At 41.7% G+C, this 20,548-nt stretch overlaps 1 protein-coding gene across 1 annotated transcript in view; it reads right to left on the reverse strand.

Annotated features, from left to right (window-relative positions):
* Positions 1 to 20,548, reverse strand: part of Ptprm (protein tyrosine phosphatase receptor type M) — a 968,046-nt gene that overhangs the window by 480,902 nt on the left and 466,596 nt on the right. The window contains exon 4 of the mRNA XM_037210182.1: positions 13,004 to 13,082. Coding sequence (XP_037066077.1) covers positions 13,004 to 13,082 — 79 coding nt within the window. The remainder of the gene's footprint in view (positions 1 to 13,003; positions 13,083 to 20,548) is intronic.

Raw genomic sequence — 20,548 nt, forward strand, 5'->3', positions numbered from 1 at the left:
TTTGGGTAAAGGATATTCAACATGCAAATCCATTTCAGTGCGACCCTCGCTAACTAGACTGGAAAATATCCCCAAATATTCATTTCACCTATAAAACAGTCTGAAGTTCATCATCCCTAGCCATGTGGGCATCAGCACACAGATGAGAAAATCATAGTATGTTGGACCCTCTGTCCCCAGTGGATTTGGACCAAGGTCGGTTCTTAGCTCTATCACCTGATTCTTTTGTACCTGGTCCCAGCAGTTCAGCCTTCCTGTGACTCTTAGGCAGAAATGTATGAAAAAGCATACAGTCCAGACTCCTCTGGAAGGGCTGCTAAACCCACTTCGTGTCAACATCCCAAGAGTGGCAACCCTTTTAGAGCACCTCACCCCTCATCAACCCAGGGAGAAATCTTCAGGCCCTCTCCACTAAAGCAAGTGCTTCTCAGGTGCCAACCAGTCTCCCAGCCTTCCCTTCCCCTCCTCCCTTGGATTCATCGCCCAGCAGCAAGGGGCAGTTTCCACTCTCTTTTATGGTCATCCTTTCTCATCCCTTCTAAAACTGCTTCTAAAATTCTCTTTTCTAAGTCACGATGCAGCTTTCCTTCTGTCCAGCCTTCTTGGGATCCTCCGATGGGAAGATGTCACTCAGCAGAACACAGAAACTTTGCCTTCCAGAGCAGATGGGTCTGCTAGTCTCTGTCTTCTGCCACTATATAACTAACAACCGAGAATACAGCAGATACTCTCCAAATAATAATAACAGTAATCATCATCATTATCATCATCATCATTATCTGGTCTTAGATGCAGGGAACCTATAAAGGTCTATACTAGAATATCTATAAATTAGCCTTGAGTGGGATTCTTTTCTACAAAAAAATATGGAAACACTTCAGCCAGCTGTCTACTTCTAGATAGGTTCAGGTGCTCCTGTGAAGATGCCCTGAGATTATAATATACTACTCAGAGGCATGCAGCCAGGGAATGCAGGAGCCACTGTCCTGTTCCCTAAGTGGTCAGCTCTGGCCTACAGACCAAGTTATCTGGAGTCACACCAAGGTGATGTTCTAGGTATGTTCAAAGAATGACAGACACACCTGGGCACAGCTGCTACATGGAGAACAGGTGTGTTTGCTTTTTGAAAAGCAGACCTTTCCAGTTTGCAAAGGAAAAACTGGGCACAGAGAAGACTAGGGGCAATGGAAAGCAATGGCTGGCATCCAATGTGAGGAAAGCACACATATAACTCTCTAGAGTTTTATTTATTTATTTATTTATTTATTTATTTATTTATTTATTTATTTTTGTTTTTTCAAGACAGGGTTTCTCTATGCAGCTTTGTGCCTTTCCTGGAACTCACTTGGTAGCCCAGGCTGGCCTCGAACTCACAGAGATCCGCCTGGCTCTGCCTCCTGAGTGCTGGGATTAAAGGCGTGCGCCACCACTGCCCGGCCATCTCTAGAGTTTTATATGTGTGTGTATTTTATATGTATGCTCACTATGGGCAGCATCATTCCTAGGCAGGTGGTTCTGCACTAATCAGAAATCTATTTAAGCATGAGCCAATGATTTGGCTAGATAGAGAACAAGCTAGTAAACAACCCCTCTGCTTCCTGCCACACTTCCTCGGCTGCGAAGAGTTCCTTGGTTGAAGGTTAATGCTGCACAGAATAGCATGCATTCCTGCCTTCAGATTCCTGTCCTGACTTCCCTCAAAGAATGACCGTGACCTGGAAGTAGATGAAATAAACCCTTTTCTTCCATATGACTTTGGGTAGATTGTTTTGTATAGCAACAAAAGGAAACTAGAACACGTAAGCATCCTATCTGTGAGCAGCATCCTACCAAATATTGCCAGGTCCCAAGGGGTTCAATCAAGACTAAAAAAAAAAAAAAGGATCTTTTGCACAATGTCCCACCCTGCCTCAACTGTCTTTGTTGTACTCTGTTTGGTTGCCTGGGTCCTTTCATTTCCCTGGGCTATCTTTATGGCAAGGACTTCAGTTTCTTTGGAGCCTCTAGGGACACTTTTGCACACTGGGGTGAACACGAATAGGGTAACACATGCTCCCTACAACCAAGTCACTCCTTAGTCTGCTCCTTTGGAGGGCATTTCTGGGCTGTGAGAATCTTGGCCTGGACTGAAGTCCAGGCTTCTTTCTGTATCCCTTTCTTGGGAAGTTCTCAGCTGACTGAATAGTGCCTTCTCCTGTCCTTGCTGACTACACCCATTCACTACACATCAATTCTGTATACAGCTGCTCTTGCTGATGTGATTGACTAAGGAGCATTTAGATTCTCAATAATTTCTTCCAGAAAATTCAAACATCTCAAAGTGGCTCCTCCCCAAACCTCTCTCTTCACTGTGCCCTCCATGCTCTGGTAAAAGCAAAGCCCTCCCCTCCTGCCTCAGAGGCTCTCAGTGGACTCAGAGATGCTCCCAAACTCAACTGTCTGAGGCTAGAAAATAAAAGGCTAATTAGAAACAAAATTGAGCTCGCATTTGCAAAAGAGCACATGTAACATCAGAGAAAATTGGTCAAAACTTTAGTCTTTATATTGAGCAAGTAGCAATTTCTTTATCTGCCAGAAACAATTTTTAGATAAAAATATAAAATGAAACAAAGGCAAGAATCAACTTTTACACTTTTACACACACACACACACACACACACACACACACACACACACACTTAGTAGTTTTGTGTGTGTGTGTGTGTGTGTGTGTGTGTGTGTGTTTAAACATGATTCACGGAGAAAAACTTAAAACAGTGCTGTAGGATCTCTATTTGCATCTGTCTATTTAAGCATATAAATACCTATAGATTTAATGTACATGTGACTGCCCCCTACCTCTAGATGGCATCACCAAATTAACAAAGGAACTTCATCATAGTACTGGGAGTTGTCAGTTCCTAGATAGGAATTTAAATGTTCAAAGTCATTCAGGTGTTTATTCATTCAAGGTGACTTAGATGTTCAGTAAATGAGACTGGTTTAAAACTGTTGGTTAAGTTGTAAAACTACAAATTAATAAATAAAACTTAATCAATTAGCAGCATTGAGTATGATTAAAGTAGGTAGAATTCTACTTTGTTTTATTAGTCAAATAAACTGATGTTATATTTGATAGACATTTAAGATGATAAAAATAGACGATTTAAATTAGCAAGTCATTCTGACAACTTATATTTCAAGAATTATTTCTTATAAATTTGCCTAATGTAGCTTTCAGAATCTTCTTGGTAACTTGCAATCTGGATCATTTCTAAGTAAAATGAAGTATTTGGGTCTAAATTTTTGGTTTCTTATTTCCCCAAGGATATTAAATATATCTGTATGTGTTAATAAGCACATTCTTTTAGTACATAATTGCTTTTTTTTTTTTTACTATGAACATGCATGGTTCCAGGGTACAAAAATGGTGTATTTATAAAATTCATTAGCATATGGAATGCTGACATATACTAACATTATTCTTTTCATTTTTTACTGTTTAATTTATATATTATATAAATACAAATTATATATAATTTAAATTATGACATATAACATTTAATAACCAGTTATTATTTATGTTTATTATTTAGCTATCAGTGTAAAATAAGAATTACTAATGGCTAAATGTCATAACTATTACATACATATGCAGGAATAGTAGATGAAGTGAAACAACTTTGAAAGAAATTCTTCAGGGAGAAAAAAGTGTGTTTTGTTAGCAAAAAGAGACTAATTCTATCCTAAGATAGAATGCTTTAAAGGAAATACTTTGTGAAGGGCAGGAAAAAGGGGCTCTTATCCTGAAACCCTGAAATGGATATGTGAAATTACAAATGATATTTGTGGAAATGATTTTGTCTTGATTTGACAGGATTTATTCACAAATGTATGCTAAGATAAACTAGGACATTAGCAGTACACAGATGTGAAGTCCTCACTGCTTTTCTTTGTATTAAAAAAAAAAAACCTTTATTGTGTTCATAATAAAGAATTAGACAGAAATGGAGTTGCTTCATCTTTTAAGTAATCATCTATTAAAAAGCAGGCATTTTACAGATTACAGGATTAATCGCATGTTTTGTTTATCCTGGACTATGAAGGGAACCGAATCAGTACTAAGAGCTAAGGGGAGGGGTCCCTTTCACTCATGGTACCTTATCTTCATCCCTCCTCCTTTCTGCCTGTCCTGTTTCTCACTTCTCTAGATCCTTCTCCCCCAGGCTGCCAAATATCTCCAAATTCTTCTGGTTTTCCTTACATACGACTACTAAACTCTCTCCACTGAAGAGTCCACTAAAGACGGAATGCACGGTAGCCCTGTGCATCCCTTCTCTCCTACAGTACCAAGATGCAGAAGAGGGCTGCCTCATGCCTTCCTAACCATGCCTTTCCTAGTAGAGTCATGAGACACAGATCTGCAGCCCATCCATTACTTACAGCACCCCTGAAGTGCAAACTACAGACATCTCATCTAAGATATACTTAATTTATAGCATCTTGGACAAAAATCCTACTGACTAATTCCTTTCCGCACATCTCATGGGTCATTCCACAAGAGCAAGAGTGGGCTACTCAAAACATGTTCTTTGTCAAACTATGATAGCATGTGTAGGAGATGTTTGAAAAATAATTTCCTTTCCTCCATCTCTGAAATAACTGTCTGAAATTTCTTACCTAGGCTGTTCACCCATTTCTCCTTCCAGTATGACTAATATATTACAAGTTTCAAGATAATGGAATGTTGCTTTTTTCTCTCTACAACATGTGATTTTAAAAAGTATGTTTCACATTCTCAACTATGTGAAAATATTTTAAAAGAAACATTAAAATAAATAAGTTTCATTTTAAATTATATATTATTTTATTTCTAATAAGTAACTTTTGAGATGTGCATATATTTCTGCAAATTTGGTTGTTTTAAATGGAGAACGTCCTGGGACCTGTTGAGGAAACACAGCAGCATTCTGAACTGTTGGTTAGAAAATTAAACTCTGATTCACAGGGGGTCACAGTGAAATATAATCACCTCCATACATTAGTTAAGATGATACAAAACGACATCCCAGGGCATTCTGTTTACGTGGTACAGAGTGGGAAGGAAGGTTGATAGGGTAGATATAGGTTAAAAGAATATTCCACTTAGCTGGCCATGTTGGTGACAATCTGTATTCTCAGCACATGGAAGGCTAAGGAAAGATAATCATAAGTGTGAAGCAGCCTGGGCTAGATGCTGAGGTTGTCTAAACAAGCAAAGAACATACAAATATATGTACTTATGCGTGTATGTATGTACGTATACCCTACTGAACCAAAACAGGAAGAGCCTCAGCATCTAGTAGTAGTGCCCTCCTATGTGTCTATGTTCTGCAGCCATACCTCCCAGAGCCCAAGTAGGAGTTTCTTCCACACAGAAGCACACTTGTCTCTTGTCATTATACAATCTTTACATCCTCAAACTTGATGACAATCATTATCCTCTTGCCTTTTTCACGACACTCTTACACTTCTGGAAATGCTAACAAGATACCGTCAGTAATTTTCCTTATGAGACGTCCATGTAAAACTATTTGTACATCTGCTTATTACTTATCATTGATTCCCAAACAGGGGGTGATGCTGTTCCCAAGACACTTGATACCGCCTGGACATACTCTGACTGTCATGTTGGTGTGGTGGTGGTGTTACTGGCTTTTAGTGGGCAGAGGACAAAGAAGCTACTAGATGTCCTGAGAGGTCAGGGCAGTCACCATGACCAAGAGTTATCCAACCCCAAATGTCACTAGATATGAGGAGCCGCTGGTCTCCACCCCAGAGATGGACAGGTGTAGGGCAGCACTCCTGTACCTGTGCACACTTGTGTTTCTTTCTAGTATGCGGAAGGCCAACGGAAGCAATCATCATTAAATTCTCACATAGACTTTTCATTTTTCTTTATGTTACATTTTTAGGAATTAAATGGCTAAGACAAAAAACAAACAAACAAACAAACAAAGCCAACTCATTTTAAAATCAGACAGAGATATCAAACTCCTTTCTACTGAGCTCACACCAATTTACATTTCCACCAGCAGGATCTGAGAGTGCTTTTCTTGGCGTCCCTTCCTGAACACTGTTACCTTTTGTAGTCTCTTCGAGAAAGTGATGAACCCTGCACTTTGCTCTGTCTGCTAACCCCCTAATAATAATAAAACATTCGAGTAGCAGCCTTCTAGTTATTTCCACAGGTGACGCTCTAGCTGTCTTCATCCACACTGATTAAGGACATTTGGGAAGAATGCTTTTAAAGGGCCATGTTGTCAACAACTCCTGCCTGAACTAGGAGCAACAGAGCTCATTGCTCATTGTGATCTACTGATAGGTGGAGCCAGCACTGTTTCTTAGGACACACTTACACATGTAATCTGGAGAGCAAAGATGGGACTGTTTGACCCCAGGCTTTTGTTTGTTGCCTCTTCCCTTAATAAAGGTTTGTTGCACAGGAAGCGTGGCAGTTTGAAAGAAAATGGCGCCCAAAGGGAGTAGCACTATTTGGAGGTGTGGTCTTTTTGAAGTAGGTGTAGTCTTTTTGAAGGAAGTGTGTCACTGTGGAGGCAGGCTTTGAGGTCTCATATATGCTCAAGCCACATGCAGTGAGACAGACCACTTTCTGTTGCCTGTAAGCCAAAATGTAGGAACTTGGCTATTTTTTCAGCACCATGCTTCCTACCAGGGTGATAATGGACCAAACCTCTGAAAACATAAGCCAGCCCAATTAACTTTTTCTTTCTAAGAGTTACTGTGGCCATGGTGTCTCTTCACAGCAAATGAAACCCTCACTAAGATAGAAAGCTACCTCTTCCTATTTAGAGTTGTCTTGACTCTAATGTGGCTTCTTAGAGACTATCTGTGTGTACTAATGTTTGTATAGAAAGATGTTGATCCAGAGGATCCATGTTGGTCCAGATTGGATCCGAGTGTCTTCTCCTGGAATAACCAACTGCCTTTAACTTAGGAAATAGTATGGCATGGTTGAAACACAGATGGCCAGAGAGGATGAGGCGGCATCTGGGTAGTTCAGTGAAGCTATACCTCAAGTGGGAGCCAGGTAAAGACATATTTCAAAGGAAAGATAATGTCCTGGGTTCAGGATGGAAACTCATCCACCAGGCCGATGAGGACAAAAGAAGTTGACATTCTATTTCCAAGGACAGCTTCCTCCAGGAAGTTTCTGGTGGTGTTGTAAGAATAGTTTTCAGTAAACATGAAGGCAGCATCATGTTTCAGAGTTTCAGGAGATCCCTGACTCTCCAGGTCCTGAACTGGAGGTCCCAGAACAATCTTCAGCCAGCAAGTGTTTTTTTTTGTTTTGTTTTTTTGGTTTTTTCGAGACAGGATTTCTCTATGTAGCTTTGCGCCTTTCCTGGGACTCATTTGGTAGCCCAGGCTGGCCTCGAACTCACAGAGATCCACCTGGCTCTGCCTCCCGAGTGCTGGGATTAAAGGCGTGCTCCACCACTGCTCGGCCAGCAAGTGGTTTAAGGTAGATCCCACACTATGATTCTAATTTCAGCACATTGTGTTCAAGCATCAACACTTCAACCTTTACTGTCTCTAAATATTGGGAAAGTTCTTACACACAAGCCTTTGTGGAATTTTTTATCTGTAAAATAGAGATCTTTTGTAGCAGGAATCTTAAATGGTCTTATATTAATAAGACCGTTTAGCAATTCATGTTACAATCTTTTCTATTCTATTCTTTTTTTTTTTTTTTGAGACAGAATTTCTCTGTATTAGGGCCAGGCTGTCCTGTAGATAAGGCTGGCCTCGGACTCACAGAGATCCAGCTGCCTCTGCCTCCTAAATGCTGGGATTAAAGGTGAGACCCACCACTGCCCAGAGAGATCTTTTCTTTTTTAAATACTTATTTAAAAGAGTGTGATAAAGAGTTTAAAAAGATGATTTGGGCAAGGTATTCTGTGCACTTAGCCCTCAAAAAAAATTCTATTTAAAATACCTGATATCCTTGCAAAGTGGAAAAGAACCTAAGAAAAAAATGTTCTCTGTCCAGCTAAGTTTAGAAGCCATGCTGAGCTGGAATACCAACTTTGCCAACTACTGTAATTGGAATTCCAGGTATAGCTCCTTCAGAATGGAAATTCCAACCCATCTCATATTCAAAAAGAAACATTCCCTCTCTCTCTAAATTTATAGGCCCATTTATTTCCTGGGTACCCTTTCAAAATGCTCCACCAGTTCCTTGTGAAGTCTGCGGGAGCTCTACAAACTGTCTTCCATGAATAACAAACAGGATTGGTTCAGCTCTGCCTTTCCCTCCCGCCTGCTGCACGCCATGGCTTTGCACAAAGAGTGAAGTTCTCAAATATTAATTGATCCCCAATCAGCCTTTGATCCCAAAGGCACGAGTTCTCATTGACGAAGACACGGATCTCCTCGGAGATGCCTCATTCCTATTGATTCTTCAAAGCCTGCATCAAAATCCCAGCAACAAAATCAGAGAAGAGTAATTGGCAAGATCAAAGAGCAAACTGAAGAGGGGGCAGCAAGGAGTAGGCCCTAGTCCTCTTATTTCCATCTCAATGTGATAGCAAAGGTTGAAACAAACTGGAAGTGTACCTGACAGCCAGAATAACCAGAGCACCAGCCTCTCCCATAACTGTCGTCACAAGCAAGGATGCACTGATAAACAGAAGCTCCCAGAACTACCCAGGCCACAGTGGCAAACACCACACTTGGCAAGCAGGCTCTGAACTTCAAAAGGGACACAAATGAACCCCCTACATCTAAGAAATCCATCGATTTAGTTATTTGGATTTACTATTTCCCTGTAAATAATTCAAGGGTGGTGAGAGAAATGGGTAATTAAGCATAATAATGTAGGTTCACTATCTCTTCTTTGAAATATTGAGACCAAAGTGTTTTCAAATTGCAAATATTGTCAGATTATATAGTATTTGCCAATATATCATCGGGTGTGCCTTGGATGTGAGATTCAAGGGTAAATGTGAAATTCAATCATGTTTCGTACACATCTTATATGCACAGACCTAAGGTAGATTTGTGCAATGCTTTCAATGTCCCTGTGCTGTGACTATAACCCACTGCATGAATTCAGGTGCAGTGGAGATGCAAGTCCATCCAACGACTCAAGCATACACATTTGGTGAGGCATTTGTAGGGCATGCAAATGACATGTCAATAAATCTGTTAAGGTATTTGTGGTTTATGATATATAAAAACATACATTAACACCACAAAGTGATTACAGCAATACCCAAGAGTTTTAATTGGTAACATATGCCCATGAAATCAGCACAGGGAATACTGAGGTCTGAGGATCATGAGTTCAGGGACAGCCTGTTCTACATTGTGAGAACTTGTCACAGACAAAAAAGTGAGGTACCACACAACAGTCGAAGATGCACACTCATAATGTGTTTAAACCAAAGAGACATTTATGAAACATTTATTGACAACATCCTCCTCAGTTTTTCCTACTGGGATTACTGAACCAAATTCAAGATGAGTTTTTAGTGTGCATACCAAATTCAAGAATTATCTGTGTTTGTGAGAAGGAGTCTTAAGTAGACAGCTGCTGATTCCGCACAAGCATCTCCACATTTCAGGCTGATCATGCATCTGCTGTCACTACATTAATATCAATTTTACGAGCAACTGCATCCTTCTATGAGAACAACTACTGTTGGAAAACTGCTGTTGTGTTGGCTCATAAACCCATATGAGTCCAAACAGGACTCAGTGAAGTCAGTGAGACTCAGCAACTCTGCCTCCCCATGGAAAACATCCTTCAATGTGAAATATTAATGCTCCTTTGAAAATCTAAGTTCAATGTGCATCGAAATTTCAAAACAATTGATTATTGTTTAGCAATCTTGATAAGAAATCTCACAAAATATTACCTGTAAAGCTTTCTATTTTAAGATCAAACCAAATGTCTTCATCCTTACAATTTTTATTTGTACATTTCCCCCATAAACTCACAGATTACGTGAAGAAACAACTACCAAGGAGCTATAATCAAACCCACTTACAGCTTTTCGTTCACAGGGCCACTGCAACATACATCACCTGCTAACCCTCAGCCACCAGCCTGCTGCTCCATTCTGTGTCTCATAAAGCAAGTGGCAAAGCCAATTAAATATGAGTGTGCATACCTTCAGAGGAGGAATCAGAAATGCATCCCTGGTGGCATGGGAAGCTGACTCCACAGCAACGCACACTACCACAACACCGCCACACATCTATGTAGGAACACAGTCACAGAAGGTTCAGTATTGGATCTTTATGTCTGTGCTAAACACACAGCCTGGAACCCAGTGGGAAGCACAGAGGCTTCGTTCAAGGAGCTCCTATGTCAGCCAGAGGCCCTATGTAGGAGGGGAAAACCCAGGATGCAGGCTTAGGATGCCCTGGGTAACCTTGGCCATAGGTCATCTCACCTGGACCCGCTGAAGCCCAACATCTGTCCACAGGCAGCTAGTTCTAAGATGGAGGAAGGCAGGACACATCAGAGTGCTCAGCACTGAGTACGTGTGCAGAACTTTTGGGTTATTTTCTGTCCTCCTTTCCATAGTGACTCAGAAGCCATGAGCACGCACGTTAGCAGATCCTGGGGCACTTTCCAAAGCTGGCGGCTATGGTGTAAGGACTTGGCCAAGTTCCAGTTCAGATAATTATATTCTGTTTCCTGAATTTGCCCAGATGTTTCAACCAGTTACAGCCTTGTTCATTTTAATTTTTTTAACCTTTTCAGGGGGGAAAAAAGTGGGAAGAATCTCTGTGAACTCCCCTTTCCCCCCATCTTGCTGATACAGAAGAAAAGGCAAATGTGACATGTGACCAAAGTAATGGCAGCTTTGGTCATGAACAAGCTGATGGGTGTGTGTGTGTGAACCTTCACACGGGGCTGGCTTCAGAGGACCAGAAAAAGACATCAGAGACAGTAAAGGCCCTGGGGATGAAATGAGGCAACTGTGTCATGATGCCTTTGTGGGATAATGACCACACAGGTACCCTCTAGAGCTACAGTGGACTGTCTAATGATCTATTCTAATTCAGGCAACTGAAGAAATGCTCTCCCTACGAGTGTGTGCATTTTAATACTGTGGATCTAACCATTCTTTCATGGTTTGGACAGGGGCCATCAGCAGAGACCCAGGAAATGTAGCAACTTGCCAATTTCTTTGCATGCCAGGCATTCTAAAAATAAAGCAGGCTGCCAATGCTCAGATGGCCAAAAATGTAAACTCCGAAAGTATCAGTCTTGGGAAAGGATACAGGGGAAATAAAATGTCCACGCACCATTGGTGGGAAGCAAATTGGTTCAGATACTTCTCACAGCAATTTGGAAGCAGCTGATAAATCTAACACTGTGTCTCCCCACATTCCAGCAACTTGGCTTCTTAGACACATACATATATTTTTCTCATGGAGACACACACATGCTGTACCACAACAATAATTTTAATAGACAAAAACAGAGGAGGAGGCACCAAATGTTCAAAATAAGTGCCGGCTGTGATATATTCCTATGACTGAACACTACCAATTGATCTTAAAAACGTAAGTGGAAATGGGGGGAAAAACCCAAACAAGACAACAACCAGAGCTCCAAACCCACAAACTGTACATATACAGATGCAGCCAACTATGGACAGAAACAATCAGGAGCAAACAAGTTTTTTACTGAGTACATACCATTGCCCCTCCCTGCCCCCATTTACTAATACCAAGCCTTTAAACTGTACTCATTATTGTAAGTAGTCAAGAGCTGACTCCCTCCATTTAGGGCATCCATGGACTCGATTCTGTGGACAAACTGCCATGGACATCACAGGACAGAAACACAGAAAAAAAATGGAACAGATGAATAACATTTATTAGAATATATGGAAGGAAAAGCTAATAGTGTCACGAAAACTAATATTATGAATACATAGTTCACACATGTATGTACACACACATGCATACACACATATACTTATGCATTCACACATATACATACACACATATACACACACACACAGACACGCATATACACATACCCACACACATATACACATACCCACATGCATACACACATACCCACATGCATACACACACACACACACACACACACACACACACAGAGAGAGAGAGAGAGAGAGAGAGAGAGAGAGAGAGAGAGAGAGAGAGAGAGAGAGAGAGGTTATTTGTTGTGTTTCACTGCCCAGCATAGTAGATTTCTTAGTTTAAAAAAAAATCCAGGCCTGGATCTTATGACAGTGGAAATGCTACCACTACTTTCCCAAACTGCATCAAATGATTGAAAGGAGTGGGCATTTGACCCATCCTGATAATCCTGTCCAGGTTTTAGCGAAGGCCAAGGACACAAAGGTTCAGGACTAATAGACAAGCAGGCACCTCCCAAGGGAAGGTAAGCAGATACAGAACCAGCTTCTCTGCCATGGTGGTACATGTGGTCTGCCTCCTTGGTCTCAGTTTACCCACTAAGCCACCTACCCAGTGTCATATTAACTTTCTATAAAGGCCCTTTCTTCCCTCCTGCACATTCTTAAAGTACTAATTTATACAGAGAAGGGACAGGCAAACCCGGTGCTGACAGATGGCTAAGGAAGGTATTTTATATTGGGTAGATCCTACGTCTATTGGGTCCATACTGTTTGGAACTGTGTGACAAAAACTTGGGAACAGGCATAGAAACACACTCGATTTGGGAATGGAATGTGCCAACCTGCCGCATTTAATCCTGTGCTAATACTGAAAATAGAAATCCAAATGTCCCTCACACCTGCTCTGCATTTGCGAAGATATCAAAGGATATACGTTTGCACACAGGCTGTGTGCTGTGGGGCGGCTAGATCTGGAACTCACATCTAGAGCCCATCAGGAAACTGTTGGCAGGACAGCTTCTTTCCGGGTGTCCCCCCACATCTTTCAGTCTGTGGTGTAAATGTGGCCCAGTGATGAACCCCCACATTCAAAAGGAAAGTATACTTACTGCATGGGTGTCCTAAGACCTTAACTTCATCAATAGCAAGGTAGCCATGGTGTCCAGAGGTTACCACTTCAAAAATTACCTGGAAAATGAGGCGAGATTAATGTCATTAACTCATTTTTATAAGATTTTTAGCAAGTAACTCCTATGAGGAATAAAGGTTCACTCACTCAGCCTCCTTTTATTTTTCCCAGCAACTGTAAAGCAGTTAACGGCTAACACTTGTCCACCACTGTTCCAGGCTCTCAACCCCAAGTATGAGTAAGATTGAACCCGGTCTAGTCCAAGGAGGCTTAAGGGCAGCGGTAGGGCCACATAGCACCTGCCTGAGAGGTCATCTGTGCAGTGATGGGAAACCATGGCTGAGGACAGATACAGGGAAGAAAGGGTCAAGGAGTCATTTTAAAGGGTGTAGTAAAGTACCAAGGTCTTTAAAAGAATCAGAAAACGGAAATGATGCAAAGTAAACCATCACCCAAAAATAATAAAGTTCTCCTATCTGTGATACTCATCCCCCCGCCCCGTCCCCACATACTGTGATCTCTTGATCTAGGGGCAGGGTTAAGATTGAAGCTTCTTTAGGAAACATTTCTGAAGGCCTCTGCCTAGAATGAGACATTTGGGATCCTAGGTTTTTACATTTAAGAGGAGGAGGGAGGGATGAGGGGGAGGACTCAGGAAGAGGTGGGATGAGGGGGGACGTGAGAGGAGAGATGAAGGGGAAGAAGAGCTTGTTGTTGGAGAAGCTGTACTATTTGAGAATCTATGACAAATCCAGGGAACCATGGCAAAAAAAAAAAACAAAAAAAAAAAACTTGAAATACAAGAACAGGGAAGGAGGAGAAAAGGAAGGAAAAAAGAGAAAGGAGGAGAGAGGGGAGGGAGAGAGGAGAGAAGGGAGAAAGCAAGGCCATTAGTTATACTTAAGGAAAGTGTAGGGTGCTTATGATGGCTAATTGTGATGCCAATCTGACTGGACCAATGACTCGAGCATACCTTTACCTTGTGAGGGTTTCTGAGGGTGTTTCTTGAAAGGGATAAGTAATGGGGACATTGATGCTAAATGTGGTGGCACAATCTTACAGACTGGGGTCCAGATGGAGAAGGGGGGAAGCAGGAAGCCTGAAAGGCAGGCACCCCTTCTCAGCTTCTGGGCCGCCAGAGTGGCAGCTGCTTTGTTCTACTTATCTTCCCTGCAGTGGGCTGACAAGTGATGTCAGGAACCACGCTCGCCTTCCTTCTAGGTCTGTGCTGTCTGTGTTCATCATTGTTACCATGTAGGTAACAGTACCCAGCACTGGGTACCCAGGGCTGCAGCCCATCAGGAGTCGGTGTTAAGAGGCTGAAAGAGGAAAGTGAGCTAACACTGTAAAGAGGGTAATAAACATGCACAGGTAGGCATGATCATGACCGAGTCCTACAGGAACAAAGGTCAGTCATGGCCGGGTTACAGAAGATTGCTTGGAGGACAGGAAAACCACTTCCCATTCACATGGAGATGGGATCAACTGAACTTTAGATGAAGATGTGGGAATTCAAAGGAGAATGATAAAAGTGTCGTCTGCAGTGTTTTAAAAAAAAGTTTTAAGTCACTGCTGGGTCCCACAAGAAGTAGAGAATGAAGAAACTGGTGATATCAGCCTTTGGGAGTGAATGGCACATTTGAAAATGATTCATCCTTAGAGAAAACAAGACTGAAAGGGATGGGAGATGGTCAAGACTACCAGTTTGCTTATCCTAAGGAATTAACTGAAAAGTATTAACACAACCCAGTAATTGTTCTTTTTTCATTCTAGAGAAATGAAAACTTTCATTCATATAAAAAGCCTGCACACAGTTACCAAAGCTCTCTATTCATAAAAACCAAAGAATACAGACACCTGAGAAGTCCTTTAATTAATGAATGATTACACAGACTGGCCCAACATACTACAGACTGCTACTCTGCAATGAAAAAGAGCTAAATACTGTCATAATCAATAGCATGAATGAATCTTCAGGGAATTGTGCTGGATTAAAAAATAAAAAGACAGTTCTAAAAGATGATACCCCACCTGATTCCATGAATGAAATATTCTGCATTGTCAAACTTTAGGAATAGAAGCCAGACTAATGGCTGCCAGGAGTAAGGGGCAGGGGAGAAGTGGCAGGAAGGGTTGGATGGTCTTTGAAAAGGGCAACTTAAGCCATCTCTGTCAGTTCCTACTCTCAGCATCTTCTTGGGTAACTTAATCATAATGAATTAAGCATGTTGAGTTCTGGGAATCCAATTGATGAGAGAGAGGAGAGATACTGCAGGCGAGGGATGTCGAGATCATGATGGGAGGATGTGCAGAGATGACTAACCACACTAGTGGAAACCCATGAACTGTGGACTGGTGGATGTGGAGCCCCCATGGGACTGGACTAGGCCCTCTGGACATGGAAGATGGTAGTTTGGCTCGAACTGTTTGGGGGAAACCCAGGCAGGGGGATTGGGATCTGTCCCTGGTACATGTGCAGGCTTCTGGGAATCCAGTGCCTGTGGTGTGACACCTTGCACAGCCTTGGTGCAGTGGGAAGGGGTTTGGACCTGCCTAGGCTCAATGTGTTGGGCTCTGCTGACTCCCCATGGGAGTCCTTGATTTGGGGGATGTGGGGATGTGGGGTGGCTTGGGAAAGAGGGCTGGGGTTGGGAGGAGGGATGAGGGGGGCCTGTGGATAGCATGAGGAGTAGAAAATTTCTTAATAAAGAAAAAAAAAGAATTAAGCATGTGAGTGTGTGCATGCGTGTGTGCATGCATGTGTGTGTGTGTGTGCGCGCGCGCGTGCGTGTGTGCGTGCATGTGTGTGTGTGTGTGTGTGTGTGTGTGTATGGATATGTGTATACATGCAGTGATATGCAAGTATTAGAAACTATGTGTAAGTCATAAAGCTTTTACTGTTGTGTGCCACATTGATCATAAAGCAGTTTAGTTTAAAAAGTAATTACGTAACTATTTACTAAGAACACATTACATGCACGATGCAGGTACCACTCCGCAAACATATCAGTTCATAGAAAGCACAATCCAAATATATTACATGAATTTTTAAATTAAAAAAATAATAAAAGGGAAAAATTTTCCAAGAATTTCATATTTCAACAGAATGAGTAGTCTGGATATAACGTATTTGTCTGAAGCATGCAGTGAGTCGCAGTAATCTTAATCTCCATCTGTTTCCAAATGTTCACTCTCTTGTTCCTGCACACTGAGCAAAACCTTGGCTCCTAAGAGTGCTTTGTTTGTGTTTATGCAAAACCAGAGACAGCAACCCACCGACCCCCAGGTGGAAATATTAAAAGCAGGGGTCCACACCGCAAGCACAAACACCCAGAAACCTAGACTCACAGCTCTGCACCAGAAAGCCCTGATAATAAAACAACACACGTGTGGGAGAGAGGGGCCGCACAGAAGCGCAGAGATGAAATAAAACTCGGTCCTGTTCATAAGTTTAATATGTTGTTTTCCACTGGTGATCCAACAGAAAGGAAAAACTGCCTGGATGCTCCTGTGTGGGACCAGGGTAATTTATTTCTTTACGTCTAAGTTCTGCAAGAGGACAAATGAGGGGCAAAAAGATGAATGTCAAAAGCAGGTGTAAGAAAATCATTTTTGAGGCCCCAAAGCAGGTCTGCCTAACAGTCACCAGCTGCAGCTCCTGAGGTGGCAGCAGGCTCTGCAAAGACCTGCCAGGGAGCTCAGTGAAGTGCCCACTGTGCACTCCAGCCAGGGAGGCAGGGAGGCTAACGGCACATCTTCACCTCTCCTTCAGCTCCTCCAAAAGCAATCCCCCAGCCTCACTCCCTGCTTTGTAGCACACCACATGTTGAGGTCTCTCCTCACTCTCTGCCCCCATTCCCAGGGGACTAAACAGATCCTGGTGGGACACTTGGCTTTCCTCTGTCTTGTGACCATGCCCGTCAGTCCCCCTACCTAGCCCACCCACACTTCTAAGTGTCAGTTCCCAATACGTAGAACTACATTTCTATCTGTACCCCAGTGGTCACAGCTAGAAGATCCCAGAAGAATTTCCTACCCAGAAACACACAACCACCACACTTTCTTAAGAAGCAGAGAGGGCAACAGATACCAAGGCACAAAACACCCACCCAACAAGACAAGACCAGATACCAGCACCTAGAATTATAATCTTCCCAAACCCAGGTGTGTAGACACCAGTGTAAAAACACAGTAACAGACAGGACAATATGCCTCCACTAGAGCCCAGAACCCTACCAAAGCCTGACCTACATCATAGAGTTCAAGTTAAATATTATGGATGTTTTAAAGATTCCTGATACACAATTCCAGGTTTCTATTTGTAAAGACTATATTTGTTTACATGATCACCGGGAATATATGAGAGAATATCTCATTCATCCATCAACACATAATGTTTTAATTTTAATATAGTGTTATTACCTGAGCATATTTATACACTGTAGAGGAAGGAAAAGAAACAAACACAAAAGGCACAAAAACATTATCAACAAAATCATAGAAGAAAATATCCCTAACCTGAAGGAAATGCTTATCAAGACATTGGCATACAGAGCACCAAACAGATTCGACCAGAAAAGGAAGTCCTCTTGGCACATAATAATCAAAACACTCAACATACAGATAAACACTTGCAGCAAAGTAGCTGGATACAAAATTAACTCACAGAAATCTGTAGCCCTCCATATATAAATGACAAATGGAATGAGAAGGAAACCAGGGAAACAGCACTTTTCACAACAGCCTCAAACAATACAAAATATCTTGGGATAACTGCAACCACGTGAAAGACTTGAATGAAAACTTTAAGACATTAAAGGAACTGAAGAAGACCTGGGATGGAAAGATCTCCCATGTTCATGGGTTGGCAGAATTAAATATAGGAAAATCAGCTATCCTATCAAAAGCAATCTATAGATTCAATGCAATCTCTACCAAAATTCCAACACAATTCTTCACAGACCTTGAAAGGGCAATTTTCAGCTTCATATGCAAACACAAAAAACCCAGGATAGCTAAAATATCCCTGATCCATAAAAGTGCTGCTGGAGGATTCACTATCTCTGGTTTCAATTTGTACTACAGAGCTACAGTAGTAAAAAACAGCATGGTTTTGACACTAAAACGGACACGTTGATCAAAGGACTCAAAATGAAGAACCAGGAATAAATCTCTGGAACCTAATTTTTTTTTATAATGAAGCCATAAATACACAATGAAAAAAAAAGACAGCATCTTCAACAAATGATGCTGAGCAAACTGGATGTCTGCATATAGAGGAATTCAAATAGATCCACACTTATCACCATGCACAAAACTCAACTCCAATGGGCCAAAGATCTCCACATAAAACTAAATACACTGAACCTGATAGAAGAAAAAGCAGGCAATAAGCTTGAACTCATTTGCACAAAAAAAGACGTTCTAAACAGAACACCATTAGCACAGGCAGAAAGATCAACAATTAATGAGTTATGAAACCAAGAAGCTTCTGCCCAGCAAAGGACACTGCCCTTTGGACAAAGCAGCAGCCTACAGAATGAAAAAAGATTTTAGACTAACTACACATGCAACATAGGGCTAATATAAGAACTCAAAAAACTAGATATCATGAAAACAAATAGCCCAATTATAAATGAGGTGCCGGTCTAAACAGAGAATTCTCAAAAGAAGGAACTCAAATGGCTAAGAAACACTTAAATGGTCAACCTCCTTTGTGATCAGGGAGATGCAAATCAAAACTACTTTGAGATTGCATTTTGTGTCAGTCAGAATGGCTAAAATTAATAAAACAAGTCACAGCTCATCCTGGCTAGGAGGTGGAGTAAGAAGAACACTCCTCTATTGCTGGTGGGAGTGCAAACTTGTACAGCCACTGTGGAAATCAGTGTGGCAGATTTTCAGGAAGATGGGAATTGATCTACCTTAACATTCAGCTATACACCACACGTGGGCATATACCCAAAGGACACTTCATGCTACCACAGAGACACTTGCTCAACCATGTTCACTGTTGTACTATTCATAATAGCCAGAAGTTGAAAACTCCCTAGCTGCCCCTCAACAGAAAATGGGATAAAAAAAAATGTGGTACATTTGTACAATAGAGTATTAATCAGCCATAAAAAAGTGAAAATGTGAAATTTGCAAGTAAATGGATAGAAGTAGAAAAAAATCATCCTGAGTGAGGTAACAGAGACCCAGAAAGAGAAATATTTGCTTATCTCAGGATATTAGCTGTTAAGACAATGATAACCAACTATTAATACATAGAACCATAGAGTATACATATAGAGAAAGGAATAGATAGACCTCCCCAGGAAAGGGAAATAGAATAGATAGGGATATATGGGAGGGTATTGGAACAGGGGGACCAATTGAGGAGGAGGGGGCAGAGATAGGAATGGGAGAGGGAATATGGGGAGAAACAGCAAAATTAAGGGCCATTTGAGCAGTACTATGGAAACCTAATACAGTAGAAACTTCCTAAAATACATACATGTATGAAGCTAACCTAAATGAAGTTGTCAAATAAAGAGGAGACAGCGCCCAGCTGGACATCTCTTGCTACCAAATGGAGCTTCCAGTATTAGGAATGGGTTGCATCTAATTGAGTTGTTGGCCAAAGGGGTCCCACGAAATCCCCCAACAACCCAGGTTGTTGCCAAGACTGTAAGTTGCTTTTCACATACTGACAACAAGGCCCCGTTGCTGATGACAATACCCATTGGACACAGAAAAGTTGATTCGGTGACTCCATGGAGCCTTCACCACTACATGCTAGTATCTTTGGTACAGGAAATTTCTCTGCATACTACCAAAAGGGAAATGTGAAGAATTACCACCCAGCCACAAACCCTTGGATCTACAGGGGTGTCCTGCCTGCAAGATTTGCTAGTGCATTGGTGGCACAAAGCTTATGGGAGTAAGCAACCAACGTCTAATTTGACTTAAGGCCTACTCCAGGCATGGAACCTGTATCCAACATTGCTTGGGTAACCATGAACCTGAGATTAGACAGCCCAGGGACCTAGGACAAAACCAAACTACTGTTCTAAAAACATTATTTTAAATAGCAATAAAATGATTTCTAATGATATTCTGCATGCTCATAGATTTGTGCCTTGCTTAGCCACCACCAGAGAAGCCTCTTCCTGTAGCAGACGGGAAGAAATACAGAGACCCACAGACAGACATTAGCCAGAGAGTGAGAGACCTTGGAATACCCAGCCCTAAAAGGGATGTGTCTATTAAGTCCATCCCTTAGGGCTCGAGGAACCCTGAGGAAGAGGGGGCAGAGAGAGTTTATGAGTTAGAGGGGTTGGAGGACACCAAGAATACAAGGCCCTCTAAATGAACATGATCACAGCTCCTATGAACTCAGAGGCTGAGGAAGCATGCACAGGACATGCACATGTCTACACAAGGCCTTTTATGTACATCTTATGGCTTCCAGTTTGGTGGTTTTATAGGATTCTTGAGTATATAAACAAGTGGGTCTCTGATTCTTGTGCCTTCTCTTGGG

Source organism: Peromyscus leucopus, chromosome 13 (genome assembly GCF_004664715.2).
Source record: "Peromyscus leucopus breed LL Stock chromosome 13, UCI_PerLeu_2.1, whole genome shotgun sequence".
NCBI classification, from domain to species: domain Eukaryota; kingdom Metazoa; phylum Chordata; class Mammalia; order Rodentia; family Cricetidae; genus Peromyscus; species Peromyscus leucopus.